Source organism: Balaenoptera borealis, assembly GCF_965194805.1.
Source record: "Balaenoptera borealis genome assembly, chromosome: 5".
In the NCBI taxonomy this organism is placed as follows: Eukaryota; Metazoa; Chordata; class Mammalia; order Artiodactyla; family Balaenopteridae; genus Balaenoptera; species Balaenoptera borealis.
The window spans coordinates 9,347,172-9,368,119 of NC_138862.1; the positions used below are offsets into that span (position 1 = coordinate 9,347,172).

At 42.3% G+C, this 20,948-nt stretch overlaps 1 protein-coding gene across 7 annotated transcripts in view; it reads right to left on the reverse strand.

The window, feature by feature from the left end:
• DOP1B (DOP1 leucine zipper like protein B) overlaps nt 1-20,948 on the reverse strand; it is a 107,966-nt gene continuing 87,018 nt past the window's right edge. For 5 of the 7 annotated variants that reach the window (XM_082393564.1, XM_082393560.1, XM_082393562.1 and 2 more), the window contains 10 exons: nt 16,557-16,642; nt 16,213-16,322; nt 15,943-16,089; nt 14,857-14,918; nt 14,224-14,352; nt 4,178-4,314; nt 3,072-3,127; nt 2,686-2,847; nt 1,045-1,174; nt 1-542 (listed from right to left, as the gene is read on the reverse strand). In XM_082393564.1, coding sequence (XP_082249690.1) covers nt 291-542; nt 1,045-1,174; nt 2,686-2,847; nt 3,072-3,127; nt 4,178-4,314; nt 14,224-14,352; nt 14,857-14,918; nt 15,943-16,089; nt 16,213-16,322; nt 16,557-16,642 — 1,271 coding nt within the window. In that variant the 3' untranslated portion in view covers nt 1-290. Of the gene's footprint in view, nt 543-1,044; nt 1,175-2,685; nt 2,848-3,071; nt 3,128-4,177; nt 4,315-14,223; nt 14,353-14,856; nt 14,919-15,942; nt 16,090-16,212; nt 16,323-16,556; nt 16,643-20,948 lie in introns of those variants that run through there. The other 2 variants (XM_082393563.1, XR_014245094.1) reach the window with 2 other exon arrangements.

A 20,948-nucleotide genomic window follows, 5' to 3' on the forward strand; every position in this document is an offset into this window, starting at 1 on the left:
TCTCTCCATCCTCTACTTTATATTACAAATTTTGTGCCACCATTAGATGATATATTAATTTTATTTCTTTACATAAATTGAGGAAGAAACATAAAATCAGATCCAAAAATATTACATGGCATTCAGGGAGGTGTATTTTGTTGCCCACCAGAAAAATGATCTGAAATTTACTTTCAAAATTGAGATAGACTTGTTTAAAAGCACTATCCTGGCTCCTTTTTTGTTTTGAATATATCCTGGTTTTTCTCGAAGTCTCAGTAAATGGATTAAACAAGTTCTGGCTTACAAGGTTAACATTCTAGATGTTCCAAAAAATCATATTCGACACATTCTTCCAGTTGCTTCAAGACCCTTGAGCTATCTGCGACGGGAAACTCCACAAGTAGAGGGCCTCGGGTGTCAGCAGGCAGTTTACTTTGGGTTTTAAAAGCACAATTTAGAGTCTTGAAGAATGGCATCAATTGCCTAATGCTGGAAAGAGAACGCTGGCGCAGAAGAGGGAACTCGCTCTTCGTGGTGATCTCATCTGAGCTGCCGATTTCCTGCAAGAGACCCACAATGACATGGCTTTGCTAAGGGTTAGAGATGCACGCGAGGCACATGCAGGCGGTGAAAGCTAAGAGATGGGTCCTTTATGAAATTCACTGGCAGCGCTGATGGTAGCAGCATCAACTCAAATCCTAGGTCTTCAGCTGCCATCTTCCACCAGGATTTCACCCTGAGCCCACCCCGCTGGGGCCACGGTTACCTCTCCTGCAGGCTCTTCCTCTGAGTCACAGAGGAACTCTGCGGGCAAGACTGCTTCTACAGGACTGTGTCACCCAGGAGGCTTTACCTCTTAGCAACTGGGATGAGAAAGTGACATATAAATGCTAAAACAGAGATGAAATTTATAACCATCTCCAAGTTTGAACACTCAGTTAGGAGGCATTCTGAAAACGGTTCAAAGTCATTAAAATCAAATAGCATATGAAGTACTTCACTCACTGCCTAGCCTTTCTCCCCTCTGCCACAAATATAACTGGTAGAAAGGAAAACATTTACCCCATATTTTAATTTTAGAAGTTCGAGAATCCTGACAGTGTGGGGTTTGCATTCTTGGTGATTCTCCTCTAGATCCGACGGGAAGGCAGGGCCCTCTGTGTCCACTTCTGGAACAAATGCCCACCTGTAACTGGAGGAAAAAAAAATCTGAGGTCAGGCATGCTGGCTTGGAGCCCACTTAAAGAGTTATAAACAGTTTTACTGAGATGTAAATCACATTCACCGGTTTAATGTGTACAAATCAATAGCTTTTGGTATATTCACAGAATTGTACATCCATCACCATAATCAATTTTAGGATATTTTCATAACCCCAAATAGAATCCCTGTTCCCATTAGCTCTCACCCCTCAATCCACTACACCCCTTTGATCTAGGTAACCACTAATCTATTTTCTGTCTGTACAGATTTTTTTATACTGGACATTTCATATAAATGGAATCACATAATACATGGTTGTTTGTGCCTGGCTTCTTTCACTTAACATTGTCAAGGTTCATCCACGCTGTAGCATGTGTCGGTACTTTATTTCTTTGTATTGTAGAATATTTCATTGTATGGACACACCACATGTTATTTATCCACTGGTCAACTGATGGACATTTCTCTACCTTTTGCCTATTATGATTAATGGTGCTGTGCATACTCATGTACATTGGAACTCACTTAAAAAAAAAACTGTCTTTTTTAGAGCAGTTTTAGGTTCCCCCAAAATTGAGCAGAAAGTACAGAGGTTTCCCACTTGCCCTGGGCCCTGCTCTGCCGTGCACAGCCTCCCTGACTACCAGCACGCCCACCAGAGGGGTACATTTGTTACAGTCGATGAACTGACACTGACTCAACATCATCACCCAAAGTCCAGAGTTCACCTTAGGGTTCACTCTTGGTGCTGTAACTTCTATAGACTCGGACAAGTGTGTAATGACATGTATCATACGAAGTAGTTTCACTGCCCTAAAAATCCTCTGTGCTCTGCCTCGCTCTCCCCTCCCCCCGGCACACACTCAGCTGTTTACTGTCTCCACAGTCTTGCCTTTTACAGATCATCATATAGTTGCGATCAGACAGTATGTAGCCGTTTCAGATTGGCTTCTTTCACTTAGTGTTTCTAACCACAAACATTTCTACATGATTTCACTCTTTAGGGGAATAGGACAGAGAGAAGTGGCATCTGGGGCCAGGCATGAAATTAAACATATGAGCAGCTGTGTTAAGCCTACAGGAAATGTGAGCCAACAAGGGCAGAGCCAATTGGAGACGGCATGTTCCATTTATTTAATTAAAAGCAAAGAGACAAAAAAATTATACAAACCCAGTGTGGATCACCAGTGGGTGACTCTGTTTTATAAGAACCCAATAGCAAAACCCACCTAAACACACACACACACACACACACACACACACACACACACACACACAGAGAGAAAGAGAAACCCATACATAAACACTACTGTGAGCCAAATTCACCAAACCACAGATGTTGCAAGTAATGTGAAACTTGGTATTCTGAGCAGGCCCCTCGGCCACTAGTAACCCATGCTGTGGTGTCTTATATACTGTACAGGAAAGAACAAGTGAAAATGCTCGCGAGGAAAGAAAGTCACCTCCTTCAAAGAAGACACGTGGTCTTCCCTGACTTACATCTGAAATAGCGGCATCTTGTCAGGTGGAAAAGAAAGTGCTGTGTCCAAGAATTTGCAAGCTGATAAATATAGGATAAGTTCACTCTGGGGTATCTCCCCCATCGAGGGCCCATTTCCATCAGAGACTGAAACTTTTATTCTGTTGATTTTGTTGCTGTTTCTGTAAATTTGCAAAGAAACTCTTGTTATAAATTCATTCACATCTGCTGTGGTCCTTTTGCCTATGCAATGTCCATAAGAAGGTTTTCCTTTTAAGAAATGGTCAGAATAGCTGGTCCCTTCACAACTACTTCAGGAAAACAGTATGTAGTGTTAGATAACCCTGCGTCATAAGGTGATGTCCATTAATCTTCATATATGTGTGCAGACTGCTGTACTACTTACCTCAATGATTCATCGTCCTCTTTCAGATCTTCTTCAAGCTGTATGAATGTCTGAATCTTTAAAAAAAAATGTGAATTCAAGTTACTATTTGAGAGAGTAAACCTAGCTTAATGTTTAAAATTTATATGTCCATAAAAAACAGCAAATAAAGCACAAGAAACAATCAAAAAAATGAAAAGACAACCTATGAAATGGGAAAAAAAATCTGCAAACCAAATATCTGATAGGATAATATCCAAAATATATAAAGAACTCATACAACTCAGTAACAAAAAAAAAGCAAATAATCCAATTAAAAAATGGGCAGCATTATTTGCAGTAGCCAAGACATGGAAACAACCTAAATGTCCATCAACAGATAAATACATAAAGAAATTGTTTTATATATACACAATGAAATATTATTCAGCCATGAAAAAGGAGGAATCCTAGCATTTCCAGCAACATGGAAGGACCTTGGGGGCATTATACTAAGTGAAATACGAAGAGAAAGGAAATACTGTATGATCTCCCTTATAAGTGGAATCTAAAAAAATAAAACAAGGAACTTCCATGGTGGTCCTGTGGTTAAGACTCCGTGCTTCCAATGCAGGGGGCGTGGGTTCAATCCCTGGTCATGGATGTTAACTAAACTTACTGTGCTAATCATTTCATGATATACTTCAGTCAAATCAAGTTGTACACCTTAAACTTACACACGGCTATATGACACATATCTCAATAAAATTGGGGAAAAAAAAACAGTTTAAAAAATAGCAAATAGGGAGTTCCCTGGTGGTCCAGTGGTTAGGACTCAGCACTTTCACTGCCATGTCCTGGTCGGGGAACTAAGATCCCTAAAGCCACATGGCACGGCCCAAAAAAAAAAAAAAGAAAAAAGCAAATAATATCAAACTGTACAGATTAATTGGAATAACTGACGCTGAGAGAGCAACTATGATTATAGGATAAAATATCTCTATTTAAGCAAGAGCTGACTATGCACTACCAACGTGATTGAAAATTTTGCAGATAAAATTAGATATATATGAAATAATATATTATTCCTGAAAAAGCATTTTTAAAAGCTCCAATTTTGCTTTCAAGAGTAAAATATTTGCACTTACCAATTCAGAGACCATTATTGGCCACAGTGAAGTCAAATGTTGAGGAGATATTCTTAGCAGCAAAACTCTGAAAAAAAGAAACATCTGAGCAGCAACTATGGATGTCTGTCCAACTCTGAGATTGTCTGTCAGGCGTTCTAAGGAAAGAAGATTTTAGAGATGTCACACAAATATGCAGTTCGGAGTTTCTCACTAGACAAAGAGGAATAATAAAATTGCAATTGCTTTGACATTTGACAAGAACCTCATACATGAGGTGGGTGCTGGGAGAATGGTTTTGTGCCCCGTGTTTGCCCCCAGCACTGTTCTTTGTGAGGCACAGCAGTTTGTGGTTTTTGCTAAAGAAGTGAATCAAGTTCCTCTTATTCCCCTGCTGCAGCTGAGTAGAAAGGCATCAACTTCTGGCTCAAGCCAGAAATCCAGTGTGTGATCAATGAACATGTAATTATTCTTCTAAGAATATGAAACATGAGACACAGAAACTGAAGAGTCTTTGGCGAGTGATGCAACTATGAGATCATATAGATTGGTTGGCAGATGACACTATATTTTGGGGGTGAGGAGTGGCAAGTGAAGTGCGTGAATAAAATAGAATTATTCAGTAAAGTTTAGATTTGATGACCATGACAAAAACTTTAATTCCTGCAGGAAAAAGAAAAAAAGGTAAACTCTCTAGTCCCTAACAGTCTTCCCCACTTCTCCACTGAAATAACTGTTTGCAGAATGTGATTTTTTCCCATAATTTAAGGTTTCTTAGGAAGATGACAAATTGCCATAGGAAACAGCTGAACTATGGTCATGCTGCTTAAGATTCGCTGTAGTAAATTAGTAATAAACTTCTCTTTACTTGAGGTAGCTTAAGTGGGTTTTTACTTCTTGCCTTTAAAAATACTCTGACCAAATGAAGGATCATGCATAGATCAGACACTTGACAAACAGGTTGGCATTTTTTTTTTTAAATGGATGGATTTTATTTTTATTTTTTATTTGTTCATTTATTTATTTTTGGCTGTGTTGGGTCTTCGTTGCTGCACACGGGCTTTCTCTAGTTGCAGCGAGCAGGGGCTACTCTTCGTTGTGGTGCGCAGGCTTCTCATTGTGGTGGCTTCTCTTGTTGCAGAGCATGGGCTCTAGGCACGCAGGCTTCAGTAGTTGTGGCACGCGGGCTCAGTAGTTGTGGCTCACGGGCTTAGTTGCTCTGCGGCATGTGGGATCTTCCTGGACCAGGGCTCGAACCCGTGTCCCCTGCACTGGCAGGTGGATTCTTAACCACTGCGCCACCAGGGAAGCCCCAGGTTGGCATTTTTAAAGAGTGGTTTGTGCTTCTGGTTCTGGACAAGATGGAGTAAGTGTAATACATCCTATTTATCTAACTGCAAACAAACAAAAACCTTGAACAAAAATACATAAACCAACTATCAGAAAACAGGTGAAGGAAAGGTGGCAGGACTGGGTAGAAACCTTGGGACTTAAGGAATGACCTGGAAGTGGGTTCCATGTGGTTTTTAAATTTTTTATTTTATCCCAGCTTAGGCAATTGAAAAGAATGTAACCTGGAATGCCAAAAATCTCAACTTGAATGAGAAAAGATACCCAAAAGACACCAACGCAGACATAATACAGAGGTTGGAATTATTGGAAAAGGATTTTAAAGCTGCTATCTAAAAATACTCTAATAACCAATTATGGACACTTGAAACAAATAAGAAATAGAAAGTGTCAGCAAAAAAATACAAGATACAAAGAAAAGTCAAATAGAAATTTTAGAACTAAAAAATAGAATCACCAAGATAGAAAAACTTACTGTTGAGCTCAACAGCAGAATGGAGATGACAGAGGAAGAGGGGAATCCAAGACAGAATCAATAGAAATTATGTGAGCTGAACAAAGGAGAGAGAAAATATCAGAAAAACAAAAAATGAACAGAGCCTCATAGACCAGTGGGACAACCAAAGATCTAACATTTGTGCACTGGAATCACAGAAAAAGAGAAAAAAGAGTATAGGTTGGAAAAATATTTTAAAAATGACTGAAAACTTTCCAAATGTGGTGAAAGACGGTACATCTACAAATAAAAGAAGCTGAGTGAACTCTAAAAGGGATAAAACCAAAGAAATCATGTTCAGTCACATAATCAAACTTCTGAAAACTAAAGACAAAGAAAAAAATCTTGATAGCAGTCAGAGGGAAATTATACATTACCTAAAAGGGAGAATAATTCGAATAATAGCAGATTTCTCATTAGAAACCATAGAGTCAGAAAGAAGTTGCCATTTTTCAAGTGCTGAAAGAAGAACTTCAACCCAGAATTTTTCTATTTCCAATGAAAACATCCTTCCAGAATAAAGGTGAAAGAAAAAAAAAAAACAACCAAACCAAACCAAGATGAATGAAGGTGAAAAAAAAAAAGGCTCAATGAAGGAGAACTAAGAAAACTTGTTAACAGATTTGCCCTCAAAGAATGGCTAAATGATGTTCTTCAGACAGAAAGGAAATGATAATGGTAGGAAACATGGAACATCAGGAATGACTAAAGAGCAATAGAAAGGGTAAATAAATGAGTATAAATAATATCCTTCCCTCTTGAGTATTTATGTTGGACAGTGAAAGCAAAAAGTGTATCTCTATCGCTTATGGTTCTAGTATGTAAACGTAGTATTTCAGACAACTATATCACATGGGAGAAAAGCAAATGGTGGTAAAATATTGATACTAGTAGACCACAGTAAGTATGTATATTCTATGTTCACTGTAATCCCTAGAGCAACCACTGCAAAAAGCTATATAAAGAGATATACCCCCAAACCACTTTAAATAAATCAAAATGGAACGCCAAAAAAATGTTCAGGTAACCTCAGGAAAATAGGAAAAGGAATGAAAAACAAGGAACAAACAGAAAATAAACAAAATGGCATAATATATCCTGACATGACACGTCAATTAAAAGAGACTGGTTGAATGGATAAAAGGAATGACCCAGTTGTATGTTATCTTACACAAAACTCACTTCAAATATAACAACATGGCTTCCCTGGTGGCGCAGTGGTTAAGAATTCACCTGCCAATGCAGGGGACACGGGTTTGAGCCCTGGTCCAGGAAGATCCCACATGCCGCGGAGCAACTAAGCCCATGTGCCACAACTATTGAGCCTGCGCTCTAGAGCCTGCGAGCCACAACTACTGAAGCCCGCACGCCTAGAGCCCGTGCTCCGCAACAAGAAAAGCCACCGCAATGAGAAGCCCGTGCACAACAACGAAGAGTAGACCCTGCTCACCGCAACTAGAGAAAGCCCACGCAGCAACGAAGACCCAACACAACCAAAAATAAATGAAATAAATAAATTTTAAAAAAAGATAAAACTACTTAAAAATATATAACAATATAAGTAGGTTAAAGGTAAAAGGACAGAAAAAGATACAATATGCAAACATTTTAAGAAAGCCCGAGTGGCGCGATTAATATAGGACAGAATAGACTTCAGAGCAAAGGAAAGTACCAGGGTCAAAGAGGGACATTACACAGTGGTAAGGTCAGTTCAACAAGAAGATATAACATTCCCAAATGTCTGTTCACCAAACAACAGAGGTGTAAAATACTCGAAGAAAGAACTGCCAGAACTCAAAGAAGAATAAGTACTGACAACTGTAGCTGAACTTCAACATCCCTATCCCATGACTGATAGAACTCCTAGGAAAACAGTCAGTAAGGATATAGAAGTGAGCAGTACCTTCAGCCGACAGGATCTAATAAACACTTGTAGAACACTCCACTCAACACCAGCAGAACACATCTCATTCATTACATGCTCGTGGAACATTCACCAAGACTGCTTTATGACCCATGATATAACCGAACTTCAACAAATTTAAATCCTACAAAGAAGGTTCTCTGACCATAATGGGATCAAACTGGAAATTAATAACAGAAAGATAACCAGAAACACTTGGAAATTAACAAACTTCTAAATTAGATACGGGGTGAAGAGGTATCAAAGGAAATAAAAAATATAAAGAAATGAATGAAAATTACAATATATCCGATTTTGTGGGATACAGTTAAAGTATTGCTGAGAGGGAAATTTATAGCACTAAATGCTTACATTATAAAAGAAGAAAGCACTCAAATCTATAATCCAAGCCTCTACCTCACGAGACCAGAAAAAGAACAAAATAAAACCAAAGCAAGGACAAAGAAGGGCATAATAAAAAGCAGAAATAAATGAAACTGGAAACAAAACAAACAAAAATAATGTAGAAAAATCAATCAAATTAAAATGTGGTTATTCGAAAAGAACAAGAAAAGTGACAAACCTCTAGAAAGACTGACCAAAAAAGAGAGAAAGCAAATTACCAATATCAGGAATGAAAGTAGGGGTATCTCTAAAGACATCAAAAGGATAATGAGGGACTTCCCTGGTGGCTCAGTGGTTAAGACTCCGCGTTCCCAATGCAGGGGGCCCGGGTTTGATCCCTGGCCAGGGAACTAGATACCACATACACGCTGCAACTAACAGTTCACAAGTCACAACTAAGGAGCCCACGTGCCACAACTAAGGAGCTGGCGAACCTCAACTAAGGAGCCCACAAGCTGCAACTAAAAGGAGACCACCTGCCACAACTAAGACCCAGTGCAACCAAATAAATAAATAAATATTAAAAAATAAAATAAAAGTGTTTAAAAAAAAAAAGGATAATGACATTTGAATTACTGTTTAAATGGGAATGCAAAATGGTGCATCCACTCTGGAAAACAGTTTGGCAGTTTCTTATAAAGTTAAACACACATTTACCATAGAACCCAGTAATCAAACCCTTGTGCATTTATCCCAGCTTGCAGGATCTTAGTTCCCTGACCAGGGATTGAACCTGGGCCCTCTGCAGTGAAAGAACAGAGTCCTAACCACTGGATCGCCAGAGGCTTTATTTCTTTTTTTTTTTTTAATTTATTTATTTCATTTATCTTATTTTTGGCTGCACTGGGTCTTTGTTGCTGCGCGTGGGCTTTTCTCTAGTTGCGGCGAGCAGGGGCTACTCTTCATTGCGGTGAGCGGGCTTCTCATTGAGGTGGCTTCTCTTGCTGTGGAGCACAGGCTCTAGGCGCGTGGGCTTCAGTAGTTGTGGCACGTGGGCTCAGTAGTTTTGGCTCACAGGCTCTAGAGCGCAGGCTCAGTAGTTGTGGTGCACGGGCTTAGTTGCTCCACAGCATGTGGGATCTTCCTGGACCAGGGCTCGAACTCGTGTCCCCTGCATTGGCAGGCGGATTCTTAACCACTGCGCTACCAGGGAAGCCCCTAGGCTTTATTTCTAATACCAAAAACTAGAACAACCCAGATGTCCATCAGGTAAATGGATAAATGAACTGCGGTACATCCACAAAATGGAGTATTATTACTCATTAAAAAAGATCAAACTCTTTATACACCCATGAACATACCCCATTTGCCTTTGGATGGATCTCAAAAGCACTGTACTAAATGAAAAAAGCTAATCTCAAAAGGTGACATTTACATAATACGCATGATGTATGATTCCATTTATATAACATTAAAGTGATGGAGAACAGATCAGTGGTTTCCAGGGGTTAGGGCTGGGTGGAGGGTGTGACTATATAAAGCAGTGAGTGACTTGAGGGTGTCGCTTTGTAGCGAGGGAAGAGTTCTAAATCCTGGTTGTGGTGTTGGCTACAAGAATTTGTATGTGGGATACGTTCATAGAACTAGACACACAAACACACACATAAAGAATGCATTGTAGAAACTGGTGAAATCTGAAAAAGTCTCAAGTTGAGTTATGGTAATACTCCCACATCAATTTCCTGGTTTTGATGAGGAACTATGCTTATGTGAGATGTTATCATGGGGGAAGCTGGACGAACAGTACACAGGAACACTAGGTACTATTTGTGCAACTTCTTGTGAGTCTTAATCTACTTTGAGATAAAAAGTATTAAAAAAAAAAGTGGTTTGTACACATGGGGCATATTTCATATTGATGCTCCAAATAAAAGCTAAATTCGTGAGATTATTCTTCAGCCAAGATGATCTATTTTAGAATCTCTAATATTCCTTTCTTAGCTGAGTGATAAACCTTACAGGCTTAAGGAGTCCTGGTGAGCAGAGCCAGAGAGAGCCCTGAGCCAGAATCCCTGCACCACTGTCAAGGTTGCAGAACCTCGTTTAGGCTGGCCGCATAATCTTGCTGAGCCCATTTCCCATCTGTGAAACTCGCCTGCCTCAAAGGGTACCTACTAAAGAACACAGCCTGCTGCTGGGAGCCACAGGGCTCAGATTTCAGTCCAGGTTTTGCCAGTTAGCGGCAATGCAACCTTACGCAGGTGTTAATCTCTCTGAGCACCAGTATCCTGATGTAAAACTGGAGCTGATAAAGGACAATGAAGAAAACTTAAACGATGGGAAGGACTTCAGTGGACCTGGAATGAGCCACACTCATCAGCTTAGAGGGAACAGAGTGTTCCCTCTAGACCTTTCTGATCCCCTCATCAGGGGCCTCTGTAGTCTGTCCTCCTTTCATCCTAGACAAGCAGCATTTTATCGTGCCTCCTGTTTAAAAAATAATTGCTTTGAGCCGATTTACTGCTTTTGAGATCAATGTAAAATTTATGTCACTACGAGCCAAGATGTAAGGAGCTGCTCAGCTCTGCACGCTGAGTGCATCGATCGACCTCTTCCAGTGCTACTTGATGGTGATCAGTCGGGCGTGAGGACTCCAGAGGAGAAATGCCAGACCTTCTCCATTCCTGCCTCTTTTGATTTGGCCTCAACTATTCACCATGGTGTGCAACTTAGGAGCTTCCGGATGCCTCTACTCCCTTGACTGGGGTGTCACTGCTCCATGGGGCCAGTCAATGTCCCAAGACTGTCAGAGAACGTTCCGAATCCCATCACCCCAGGACCTTAGGGAAGCTGGGCCTGTCAACAGTCCTGAAGACAATGACAACACAGAGGCAAGTGCTTTGCAAACTGTCAGTTAGTAAAAAACGGAAGGGGGTAAACATGTTTACTTCTTCCTCTTATTTTTTTAAAACAAGGACTCAAACAGGTATTTTTATTTTATTTTATTTTTTACTTTTTGGCTGCGTTGTGTGGCATGAGGGATCTTAGTTCCCCGGCCAAGGATCGAACCTGTGCCGCCTGCAGTGTAACTGCGAAGCCCTAACCACTGGACCACCAGGGAAGTCCATCCTACTTTTTCAAACATGTAGTTTTTAAAAAAAAAAAAAAAAAAAAAACAGCACTTGAGCTATCCAAAGTGGAGGGTATTTATTTGGAGAAATTCCTCTTTCCCCAAGGACCCCCAAACCATCTCCTATTTAAAGTCAGCATTATGCTGACTTTCATATATGTTGTATGTATATAATATATAATGTATATATTATGTTGCCTCTACTTCTCTCTCCCTCTCCAAGCCATGATTTCTCAGAATTGGATGTTTACACCCTGCCATAGTCAGATTCTCCATACCACTGATTGAAAAAGGCCATTGTCTGTTCTCTTCTTGTTCTACACATCTAATACTGTCTCTTTAGCTCTCTGGGCCTCACCCCAGGTTTTAGGAGAGTGTGTGATGGGACATGGGGGAGAGAAGGCGCAGGTGTTTCTCCCAAAGTGAGAAAGCATGGCAAGGACTGTACAATGCACTGCCTACCATGCTCTCCTGCTGAGAAAGTGAACTTCACGCTGCCCTTTTGGACCACTGTCTGATGGCCAGGTGCATAAAGCACCATCACAGACGCCACCCGTGAACTAGAGGAAATGTGGTTCCCGTTGTTCTCTCTCCCCTTTAAATCCTGTAAGGATGCAACAAAGTTCAGCTTTGACTCTGCACTGAGCAAAGTCTCTGGAGGGCTGCCATCGCCTTTAACGGCATTCCTGGTCACCCTCTGACCTAAGCAGCCTCCTGTTAGTAATTCAAGTAAGGATTTGTCAATATCTGAATATTCACTTTTATACATCTTAAGTATTCAAGACGTTAGGTCATGAACATCTTACGTGCTTTACAGGCTGAAATTATGTCAGTAGAAGTATAATGGTATTTTCATTATTGCAAATATAAAATACTGTCATAATTAATACCCACGAAAGCTGTTAATGTTTTGACCTAAAATAATTAAGACCTTTCAAGTGGTTAATCAAGTATGGCCGTGGGCTGAGAATTAATACAAATATTTACGAAAAGCACATGCTTTGTGAGCAGACAGATATTTATAAGAGCATTTTTTAAGAGGGTAGAGCAAGAGATTTATATCATAATTCTATGTGGAAACAACACAAATGTTCAACTGGTGATCTGGTAAACAAATCACAGAATGGAATACTATAGATAAATAGCAATAAAAAGAAATAAGCTATTGATAAATACAACAGAATGAATGACTCTCAAACACAAAAGAAGCCAGACTCCAAGGCTATACACTGTCTAATCACATTCACATTTATAGGACATTCCAGAAAAGATGAAACTATATGAACAGAAAGAAGATTTAGTGGTTGATAGGGTCAGGGGGTAAGCAGAGGAGATGCCTTCTGAGGGGCACGAGTGAACTTTCTGGGGTGATGGAAATGTTCTGTATCTTGACTGCAGTGGTGGTTACGTGACTACATGTGTTTATCAAAATTCATAGAACTGTATAGCCAGAACTGTATGTAAATTATACTTTAATAAGTCTGAGCCCCCCAAAAGGATTTACACCATAATTCTAATATTTGTAAAATTTTTTGTTATACTAGTCTTCATGATATTTCATATGATTCTTGAAAGCTTTTTTGTTTATTTTATTATATTCCATTTAGGCTAAGGGTCTTAAGGAAAACACATTCCTGTTTGAGAGTTCTTTTGTGTCTTGGAGGAGGATGAATTAAAACAGAATGCTCACTTTGCCACCTCAACATTTTATGAGGAGGGGGGAAAACCTTTAAAACCATGTATAATATCCACAATCATTCATTCTTGAAGCAGACAAAGAATACCGCGAGTATGAAGAAGAGAAAAAACCACTAAGGAAAAATCAGGTACTTCTCCAAAATCTTGCTCTGTCACTGGCCTTAGTATCTGTACTGCAGGAGGGATCCAGCAGGAGACAGTGCTGAAGAAGCATTGCCAGACTTTAAAAAACAACCTAATACAAACTAATAGCATTATAGGACTTCCCTGGTGGTGCAGTGGTTAAGAATCCGCCTGCCAATGCAGGGGGCACGGGTTCGAGCCCTGGTCCGGGAAGATCCCACATGCCGCGGAGCAACTAAGCCCGCGAGCCACAACTACTGAAGCCCCCATGCCTAGAGCCCGTGCTCTGCAACAAGAGAAGCCACCGCAATGAGAAACCCGTGCACCACAACGAAGAGTAGCCCCCGCTCGCCGCAACTAGAGAAAAGCACGTGCACAGCAACAAAGACCCAACGCAGCCAAAAATAAATAAATAAAATTTGTAAAAATTAAAAAAACTAATAGCATTATAATAATTGATTTTTCTCTTGCCTTTTTTAAAAAAATAAATTTATTTATTTATATTTTATTTTTGGCTGCATTGGGTCTTTGTCGCTGTGCGCGGGCTTTCTCTGTCTGCGGCGAGCGGGGGCTACTCTTCATTGCGGTGCGCGGCCTTCTCATTGCGCCGCTCTAGGCACGCGGGCTTCAGTAGCTGTGGCATGTGGGCTCAGTAGTTGTGGCTCATAGGCTCCAGAACGCAGGCTCAGTAGTTGTGGCGCACGGGCTTAGTTGCTCCGCGGCATGTGGGATCTTCCCGGACCAGTGCTCGAACCTGTGGCCCCTGCATTGGCAGGCGGATTCTTAACCACGGCGCCAGCAGGGAAGTCCCATAATAATTGATTTTTAAAATAAAATTTCAGATTTACCGATATATTTCCAAAGTTCTTCTACAATCACTCTGCTGAGTACTCATTTAACGTTTGACCATACTGCCAACACCTGCCCTGGGCCCCTCTGGTTTCCAGCCACGTTGGCCACTCTGGGCCTGTCTCTGTGGGGGGCGGGGGGGGGTGGGCTGGGGGAAGGGCAGGGCTTCTTACCTTGGATCAGAGGAAGGTAAAGGTGGTACTGATCAAGTTCTCCACTTAAGACGGCAAAAGCCTGGCGCTTTAGCAGCATGGCTTTCTGCTCAAAACTTGAGAACAGTTTTAAAGAACTGCTCTGCATGCCTGGAATAAATAGAGCAAATGAGTTCCATTTAGTGAGAACACTACAATGAGAGGTAAGTGATGAGAAATTCCTACTCTTCCTATCTTCCCTGGTGAAAGATCACGATCTTGATTAAGGGCATGTAGTTGTTACTCAAATATTTAAATTTATAAAAGTACTTGTTTCTTTCATGATACTGAATGATGGGGTATTTGAAGAGGATATGAGGTACAGGAAAGTACTCCTAACCAATTGTGGTCAACTTATCATTACTTTCAAAAGTATTTTCTCTGCTACAAAACTGCAAAAAAGGTAGTTAAAGGCATTCGTGTCAATAGACTGGAAATAGGAAGGCTCATTCACGTAGTCCCGACATATCCTGCACATCACATTACACTGTGTGGCTAAAATCGCACTAAAAAAGGTTTGAGCTGGGCTCTGAAATACGTGGTAAAAGCTGATTATGACCAAAAGGAATTGGTCCTTTAAAGTGTGACTTATGTGCACATAACAGAAGAACTTACTCATTAAATCTTTAAACATCGTTTTCTCATGAGTCAGAAGATGGTCAATAATGGACTTCCAACTGGATATAAAAAAAAGTAAAATTAATTAAATATGCAAAGGGTGACAGTCTGATTAAAAGCATCAAGAAAAGAACATGTCCCTTTAAGATCTACTAAAAAACTGCTTTCTGAAAAGTTAGTGAAAGGGATGAATAGTTTTTATATAAGGAAACGTTAAGCAAAAGCTTTTCATTTATAACCTTAACATAGGGAATGAATAACATAGGGAATAATGAATAATTCCCAGCTCACCATAAAAGAAAACACAAATTGTCAAGGTACCTTGGCTTTTGCAAGGGTTGCCCTTAAACGTGTTCACACAGATGATGTCCATACACTCGTGTTAATGGAAAGAATTGGGGTTGTGCAGACAAATACCACTAGTTCTCAACGGGCTCCCCGCAGTACGACAGGATTACAGCCATGGCCGCTGGCGGTGGCTGGGCAAACCCTCAGCCCGTATAGAAAAGCTGACCAGTCTCCACCGTCTACCCCTGCCATTAATGAAGACCTGTTCAGTCAAGCCAGGGGCAGAGTTACGAGTGGTTCTGCTGACCTCCAAGAAGAAGGCACAGCTCGTTCATCCTGTGCCTGTGATTCCACGGATCTCCACCGCCCGCGCAGAGCCTGGCCAGCCTCAGGGTCTCAGTGAGGACTCGGGGAGTGCAAGCCGAGAAGTGGGACAGGGACACCGCGGTGTCACCATGGAGCTCTGTCATCTTAATGCTGGTCAAGCATTTCGTGATTACAAGATAAAGCAGTACCAGACCGAGTACCACTGGAACCCCATGCTATGCTCTTTAGGAAAAATATGCTCTCTTACTTGAAATTCTTCTCCTGATTAAAAAAAAGACACCTTTGTAGTTTTTAAAAGACTTAATTCTGTTCCCAGAAATACACAGTTAACCTGCGAGTGGTGTCCTATGATTTGGGTTGATGCTAGCTCTGCTTCCATTTCAGGAAAGAGAATTAATTACAGAAACCCAAACACTTTTCCACTTGAAGATTCAGGGCATGTTTTTTTATCAGGACAGCATTTCTTACTGCACACAAGAAGTGTCCATCTGGAAGAAGGCCGGGTCCAAGAATAATTCCAGGACTTCTTTTTTCCAGGCTCGTTTCGTGTAGGCATAACCGCTCAGAGAGCTCAGCAGCTGGGCGCCAGCCCGGAAGCTGGGGGCATTGTAGGCGCTGAAAGGGGTGGGGAGGGGAAAGGGTCAAGGTCAGAGACGGTGCAAGGAACCCCGCTGGACACATTTCCCATAAGCTATCTTTCCACACGTGGGTGGGGTACAACGGAGAAGGTGGCGTTACCTGTGATTGCGTAAGTAAGGAAAAACATAGTAAAGCAAACGTGAGATCAATGGCACCGCTTTCTCCTTCTCATCACTTCGATAAACCATGTCCAGGAGGGATGCCAGAACCTAGAAGAACAGGACCGCCAGAAAACAGAAATCTCCTAAAGCAGGCGGCAATACAAAATTTAGCCCTCAGGGTATACACAACCTAACAAGGAAACTCCACGGGGCAGCTTGAGGCCAAGACTGGCTTATGAACTCACCCGGGGCGGTGCAGCCCGTGCGCCCTGGCCCCTGAGAATGAACGCCCTTGCAAAGCCTCACTTCTGTGGGGGGATGACAAGCCAGATGTATATGTACCTCTGCCAGGAGGGAGAGGGCTTGCACGCTGTACACGGAAGGGGCAGACGCGGACACCATTGCTGAAGCGGCGGCAGCAGCATCTGTTGAAAGAGGCATGTGTGTTTTAGTCAGGACAACAGGTCACCATTTATGCCCCCAAAGCATCAGATGAACTTGAGTCATGAGCCCCCGTCTTTCACACTGACTCTGTACGTATGTACATGTTACGTATTCTTCTCTGCTAACATGTTCAACTTCAGCAACCAAGAATCTGGGTATTTTGATCAAATAAATCAGCACCAACTCACTGTCTTCCTCCCCGCTTCTATTCTCATCACCATTTTTGGAACTTCAACATCCCCTTGGATGATCCCTCTAACATCCTGGCCTCTGAGCCCCTTAGTCTTTTCTTTTCCAGCAAGCTTATGTTTTGTTCCAGCCCAGCCAACCACTGTCGTCATCATACCCTTGACCTCATGAATTTCCAAAGTCTCCATTTCCAGCACCCTATCGTGACCACATCTTACCTTTCCTGCTCACTTACTCCTGGAATGCTGCTCTGACAATTTCCTGAATCCTTGCACAAGCCTCCAACCCCCTGAGTTCACCTCCGTAACTACCCATCAATCCCCCCAGGTCTTCATTTCTCTATCTCCCCACCCACACCTGGGGTCTATCGTCCACCTTGCGAACATCCTTAACTTTTTTGCTTCTCTCTCTCTCTGAAGCACTCACCCAGAAAAATGCAAAGCTGGCTAAACCCAATGATTGCCTATGCAGTTCTATGTGGCTAAATGCTCTGGAGAAAACCAGACCACTCTGAAACGGACTCACTTTATGTCATGACTGTGCAACTCAAAAATGACCTGATGCTACTAGATAACCCTCCCCCATGTCCCTCAGCGCTGTGCTGGCTTTCCCAGTCTCCAACATAATTCTTTCACCTTCTCCCTCCATAACCATTGATACCTGTCCCTCCTCAGCTGGTAACCTCATCTCATATTTCACTGAGAAAATTAATGTAAACAAACAGAAACGCCCTCAGTTTGGCCGCTATGCGTTATTAACCTGGAACATTTATATCCGTGTTCTCTGCCTTGTCTCCTGTTTTGATAAACATGTTCCTGGCTCCTGTCAAAGAACGCTAATTCCATTTACGATATTAATCCCGGCCCAATGGCTGTTGAATACTTTGCTTTCTAACTATCCTTTCACTCTTTGGTATTAATTTCTTCCCCTCTGCTGTACTATTCCATCACCATACAAATATGCTTTGGTTAACTCCAACTGAAAAACAAACCGAATAAAAGATATTCTTTGGTCCTTAGTACTACGTCATTACTGCCCTATTGACGACTAAGCTTCAAAGAGTTATCAGCACCCACTGTCTCCTCTTCCTCGTCTCTGTCCTCTTCTCCATCCAATCACGCCGTCCCACCCCCATCAAATCCAGGGAGTCTCTGTCCTTATCTCACGCTACTTCTCAGCAGCCTTCCGCTGCATTCCTACGCCCTCCTTCTGGAAACACTCTCTTCTCATAGTTTCCATGACTCCATGTTCTCTTGGTTTTTCCTCCTACGCTGGTGACCTTTTCTGATTCCTTCCCAGACATCTCAAATTTAACACATGCAAACCCAAGCTCCATCTCCCTCTCCAAAATATTCTTGCTTCAGACTTTTCCACCTCAATCAATCGTTTAAACCAAAAACCAAAGCCATGGGACTTCCCCGGTGGCGCAGTGGTTACGAATCCGCCTGCCAACTCAGGGTTCGAGCCCCGGTCCGGGAAGATCCCACGTGCCACAGAGCAACTAAGCCCGTGCACCACAACTACTGAGCCTGCGCTCTAGAGCCCGTGAACCACAACTACTGAGCCCGCGCTCTAGAGCCCGTGAACCACAACTACTGAGCCCGCGAGCCACAACTACTGAAGCCTGTGTGCCCAGAGTCCGTGCTCCACAATGGGAGAAGCCACTGCAATGAGAAGCCTGTGCACCGCAACGAAGAGTAGCCCCCGCTCGCCCGCAACTAGAGAAGGCCCTCGCGCAGCAATGAAGACCCAATGCAGCCAAAAATAAATAAAACAAACAAACAAAAAACCAAACAACAAAAACCCCAAACTCGTCCTTGTTTGCTTTTTCTTTAAACTACCACTTGCAATCCATCGGCAAGTTCTGCTGACGCTGCGCTCACACCAGTCCGCCTTTCTCTAGAGCCCATGCCTCTAAGCCAACATCTTCTCTTGCCCAAAGCACCAGGAAATCCTTTTAACTGAACTCCCAGTTTCTCTTCTCGGTTGCTGCAGCCCATATTGCTCCCGGCAGCCAAACTGATGTTTTCTGAAAACTCAGTAAGATCCTGTCACTGCTCCAAACACTTTAATGGTTTCCCACAGCAAGCGGGCTGGTGGCCAAGCTCTTAAGTGTGCTCTGCATCAAGCCCGACAACCTTCCACCCCCGCTCTCGCCCTGACCTTGCATGACCCCGCATCAGGCTCCAGCCAAGCTGGTCTTCAGGTTTCTTGGGCCTGGCCCACTCCCACCTCAAGGACTCGCCATCCCCTCTGGGCAGCGCCTTCCCAGATCTTTGCCCCCTTACCCTGTATTTCTCAGCACAACTGACACTTCCTTGGGAACATGTTCTGTAACATCTAAAGTGGCCCCCAGCCCAACTCCAATTAAAAAAAAAACTTTCATTTTGGAGTAACTTTGGATTTCCAGAAGAGTTGAAAGATACCTTTGTTCATTTACTTTGGACTATCACCTTCCGCGTCACCCCTGCAAGAGCAGAGGCCCTGCTCATTTTGTTTCCTGCTGCAGCGCCAGCATCTAGAACATAGTGCATGGCACATGCCAGACACAAACATACAGGAAAGATCCTGCATGTGTACTGCACACATAAGAACTCTAAGTGGAGAAACACATCATTTGAAGCCTCATTCTGTTTCATGATTTAGATGGCCAGTATGCATACTTAGTTTGGTCAAGACTGAAACAAAATATAGTGTATGATCCAAAGAGTCTTTTGGTACTCTATAATTTGCTAATTAAGTCTTACTGAGAAGCCCCCAAATCACCTCCAGCTTTGGAATTCTATGCTTTCTTTTTTTAAATAAAAATCAGGTAATCATTTTACTACAGTACTGTCTTGAGGTTAAATTTACTTACTGCACAAAAGCCAGGCCCAGTGACACTTGACTCAGCACAGCTCAGCTGCACTGGTGGTGGAGAAGCAGTTTAATCCCTATATCAGTACCTACGTCGGAAATAACTGAGGGCAGATGAGCCAAGGAGATGCACCAGCTCTCTTTCCCTAGAACCACAGCTATAATCATAACCGCAGCCTGAGAAAGCATAAGTGTTGGTTTACATTAGTAAATGATAACATACTAGTTATAGGATCTTCATTACAGAGTAAAGTATAATTATTTTCTTATGTAAACCACAAAACTAGCTGTCAAACAAATATGGCAGAAGTAATGGAGGGGGTACTATGGCCTGCCTGTCTAACACCATCCTTCCTCCTCCTGGCAAGAGAAGCCCCTCTTGGGTGGGAGCCCATTTCTCGGAGCTCCAGGGCACCAGCCTTTCCTCTCCTCCTCTGGGTCAGCCACAGGCCCAGAAGAGCCAACCGGAATCTTTGCATGAGACTTGATGAACTTCATCTGAACACCGAGCTCCCGCTCTGACTAAAACCAGATGTTGACGTCTGGGCTTTTCCTGTACATGAGCCAGAAAGTTTTGTGCTGCTGTGTTTCTACACACCTGAAGTGGGTTTCGTTTACTTGCAAGAGAAAAGAGCCCAGACTTCTTGACACACCTTCCTTTGTATATTAAAAACCACAAATTCAGCTTTGTTTCTGCTGATTTAACTACCGCTAACAATAATGACAGAGGTCATAAAATATGACAGAACTAGCAGTTTTTGAACATTTACCTTGTGGTGGGCACTGTGCTATGTAGTTCAGACTGAGAACTTAGATGTAATTTTTTTGCTTGTGTTAATAAAACTGAGACCAAACTGATTTTCTTGTGCAGTGTTGAGCAACACGGGTACTGGGCATACTTTCCTGTCTGTGTTAAAATAACACTGAGAACTTGCAAAAATAACTACTTGCTCTAAGATATGCCTAATTCTGAAAGAACAACTCAACCAACTAAAGTGGCTCACTTACCAAAACGAGCTGCATCTCATCAACATCCACTTCTGGACCCTCGCCTAGTGCTGTGCCCACCAATGCAAAGGTATCTTATCACTAACTCTGCTCAGTCCCCACCTGGAAAGACCTGCCCCAGACAACTCAGCCAAGGCCCTACAACCTTATAAATATCCTCCCCAAATTTCCCCTAGAGTTGAGACACCCCTGTGACTCAGCCAAGTTTCTCCCTCACTGCAGCAGGTCTAGTAACCT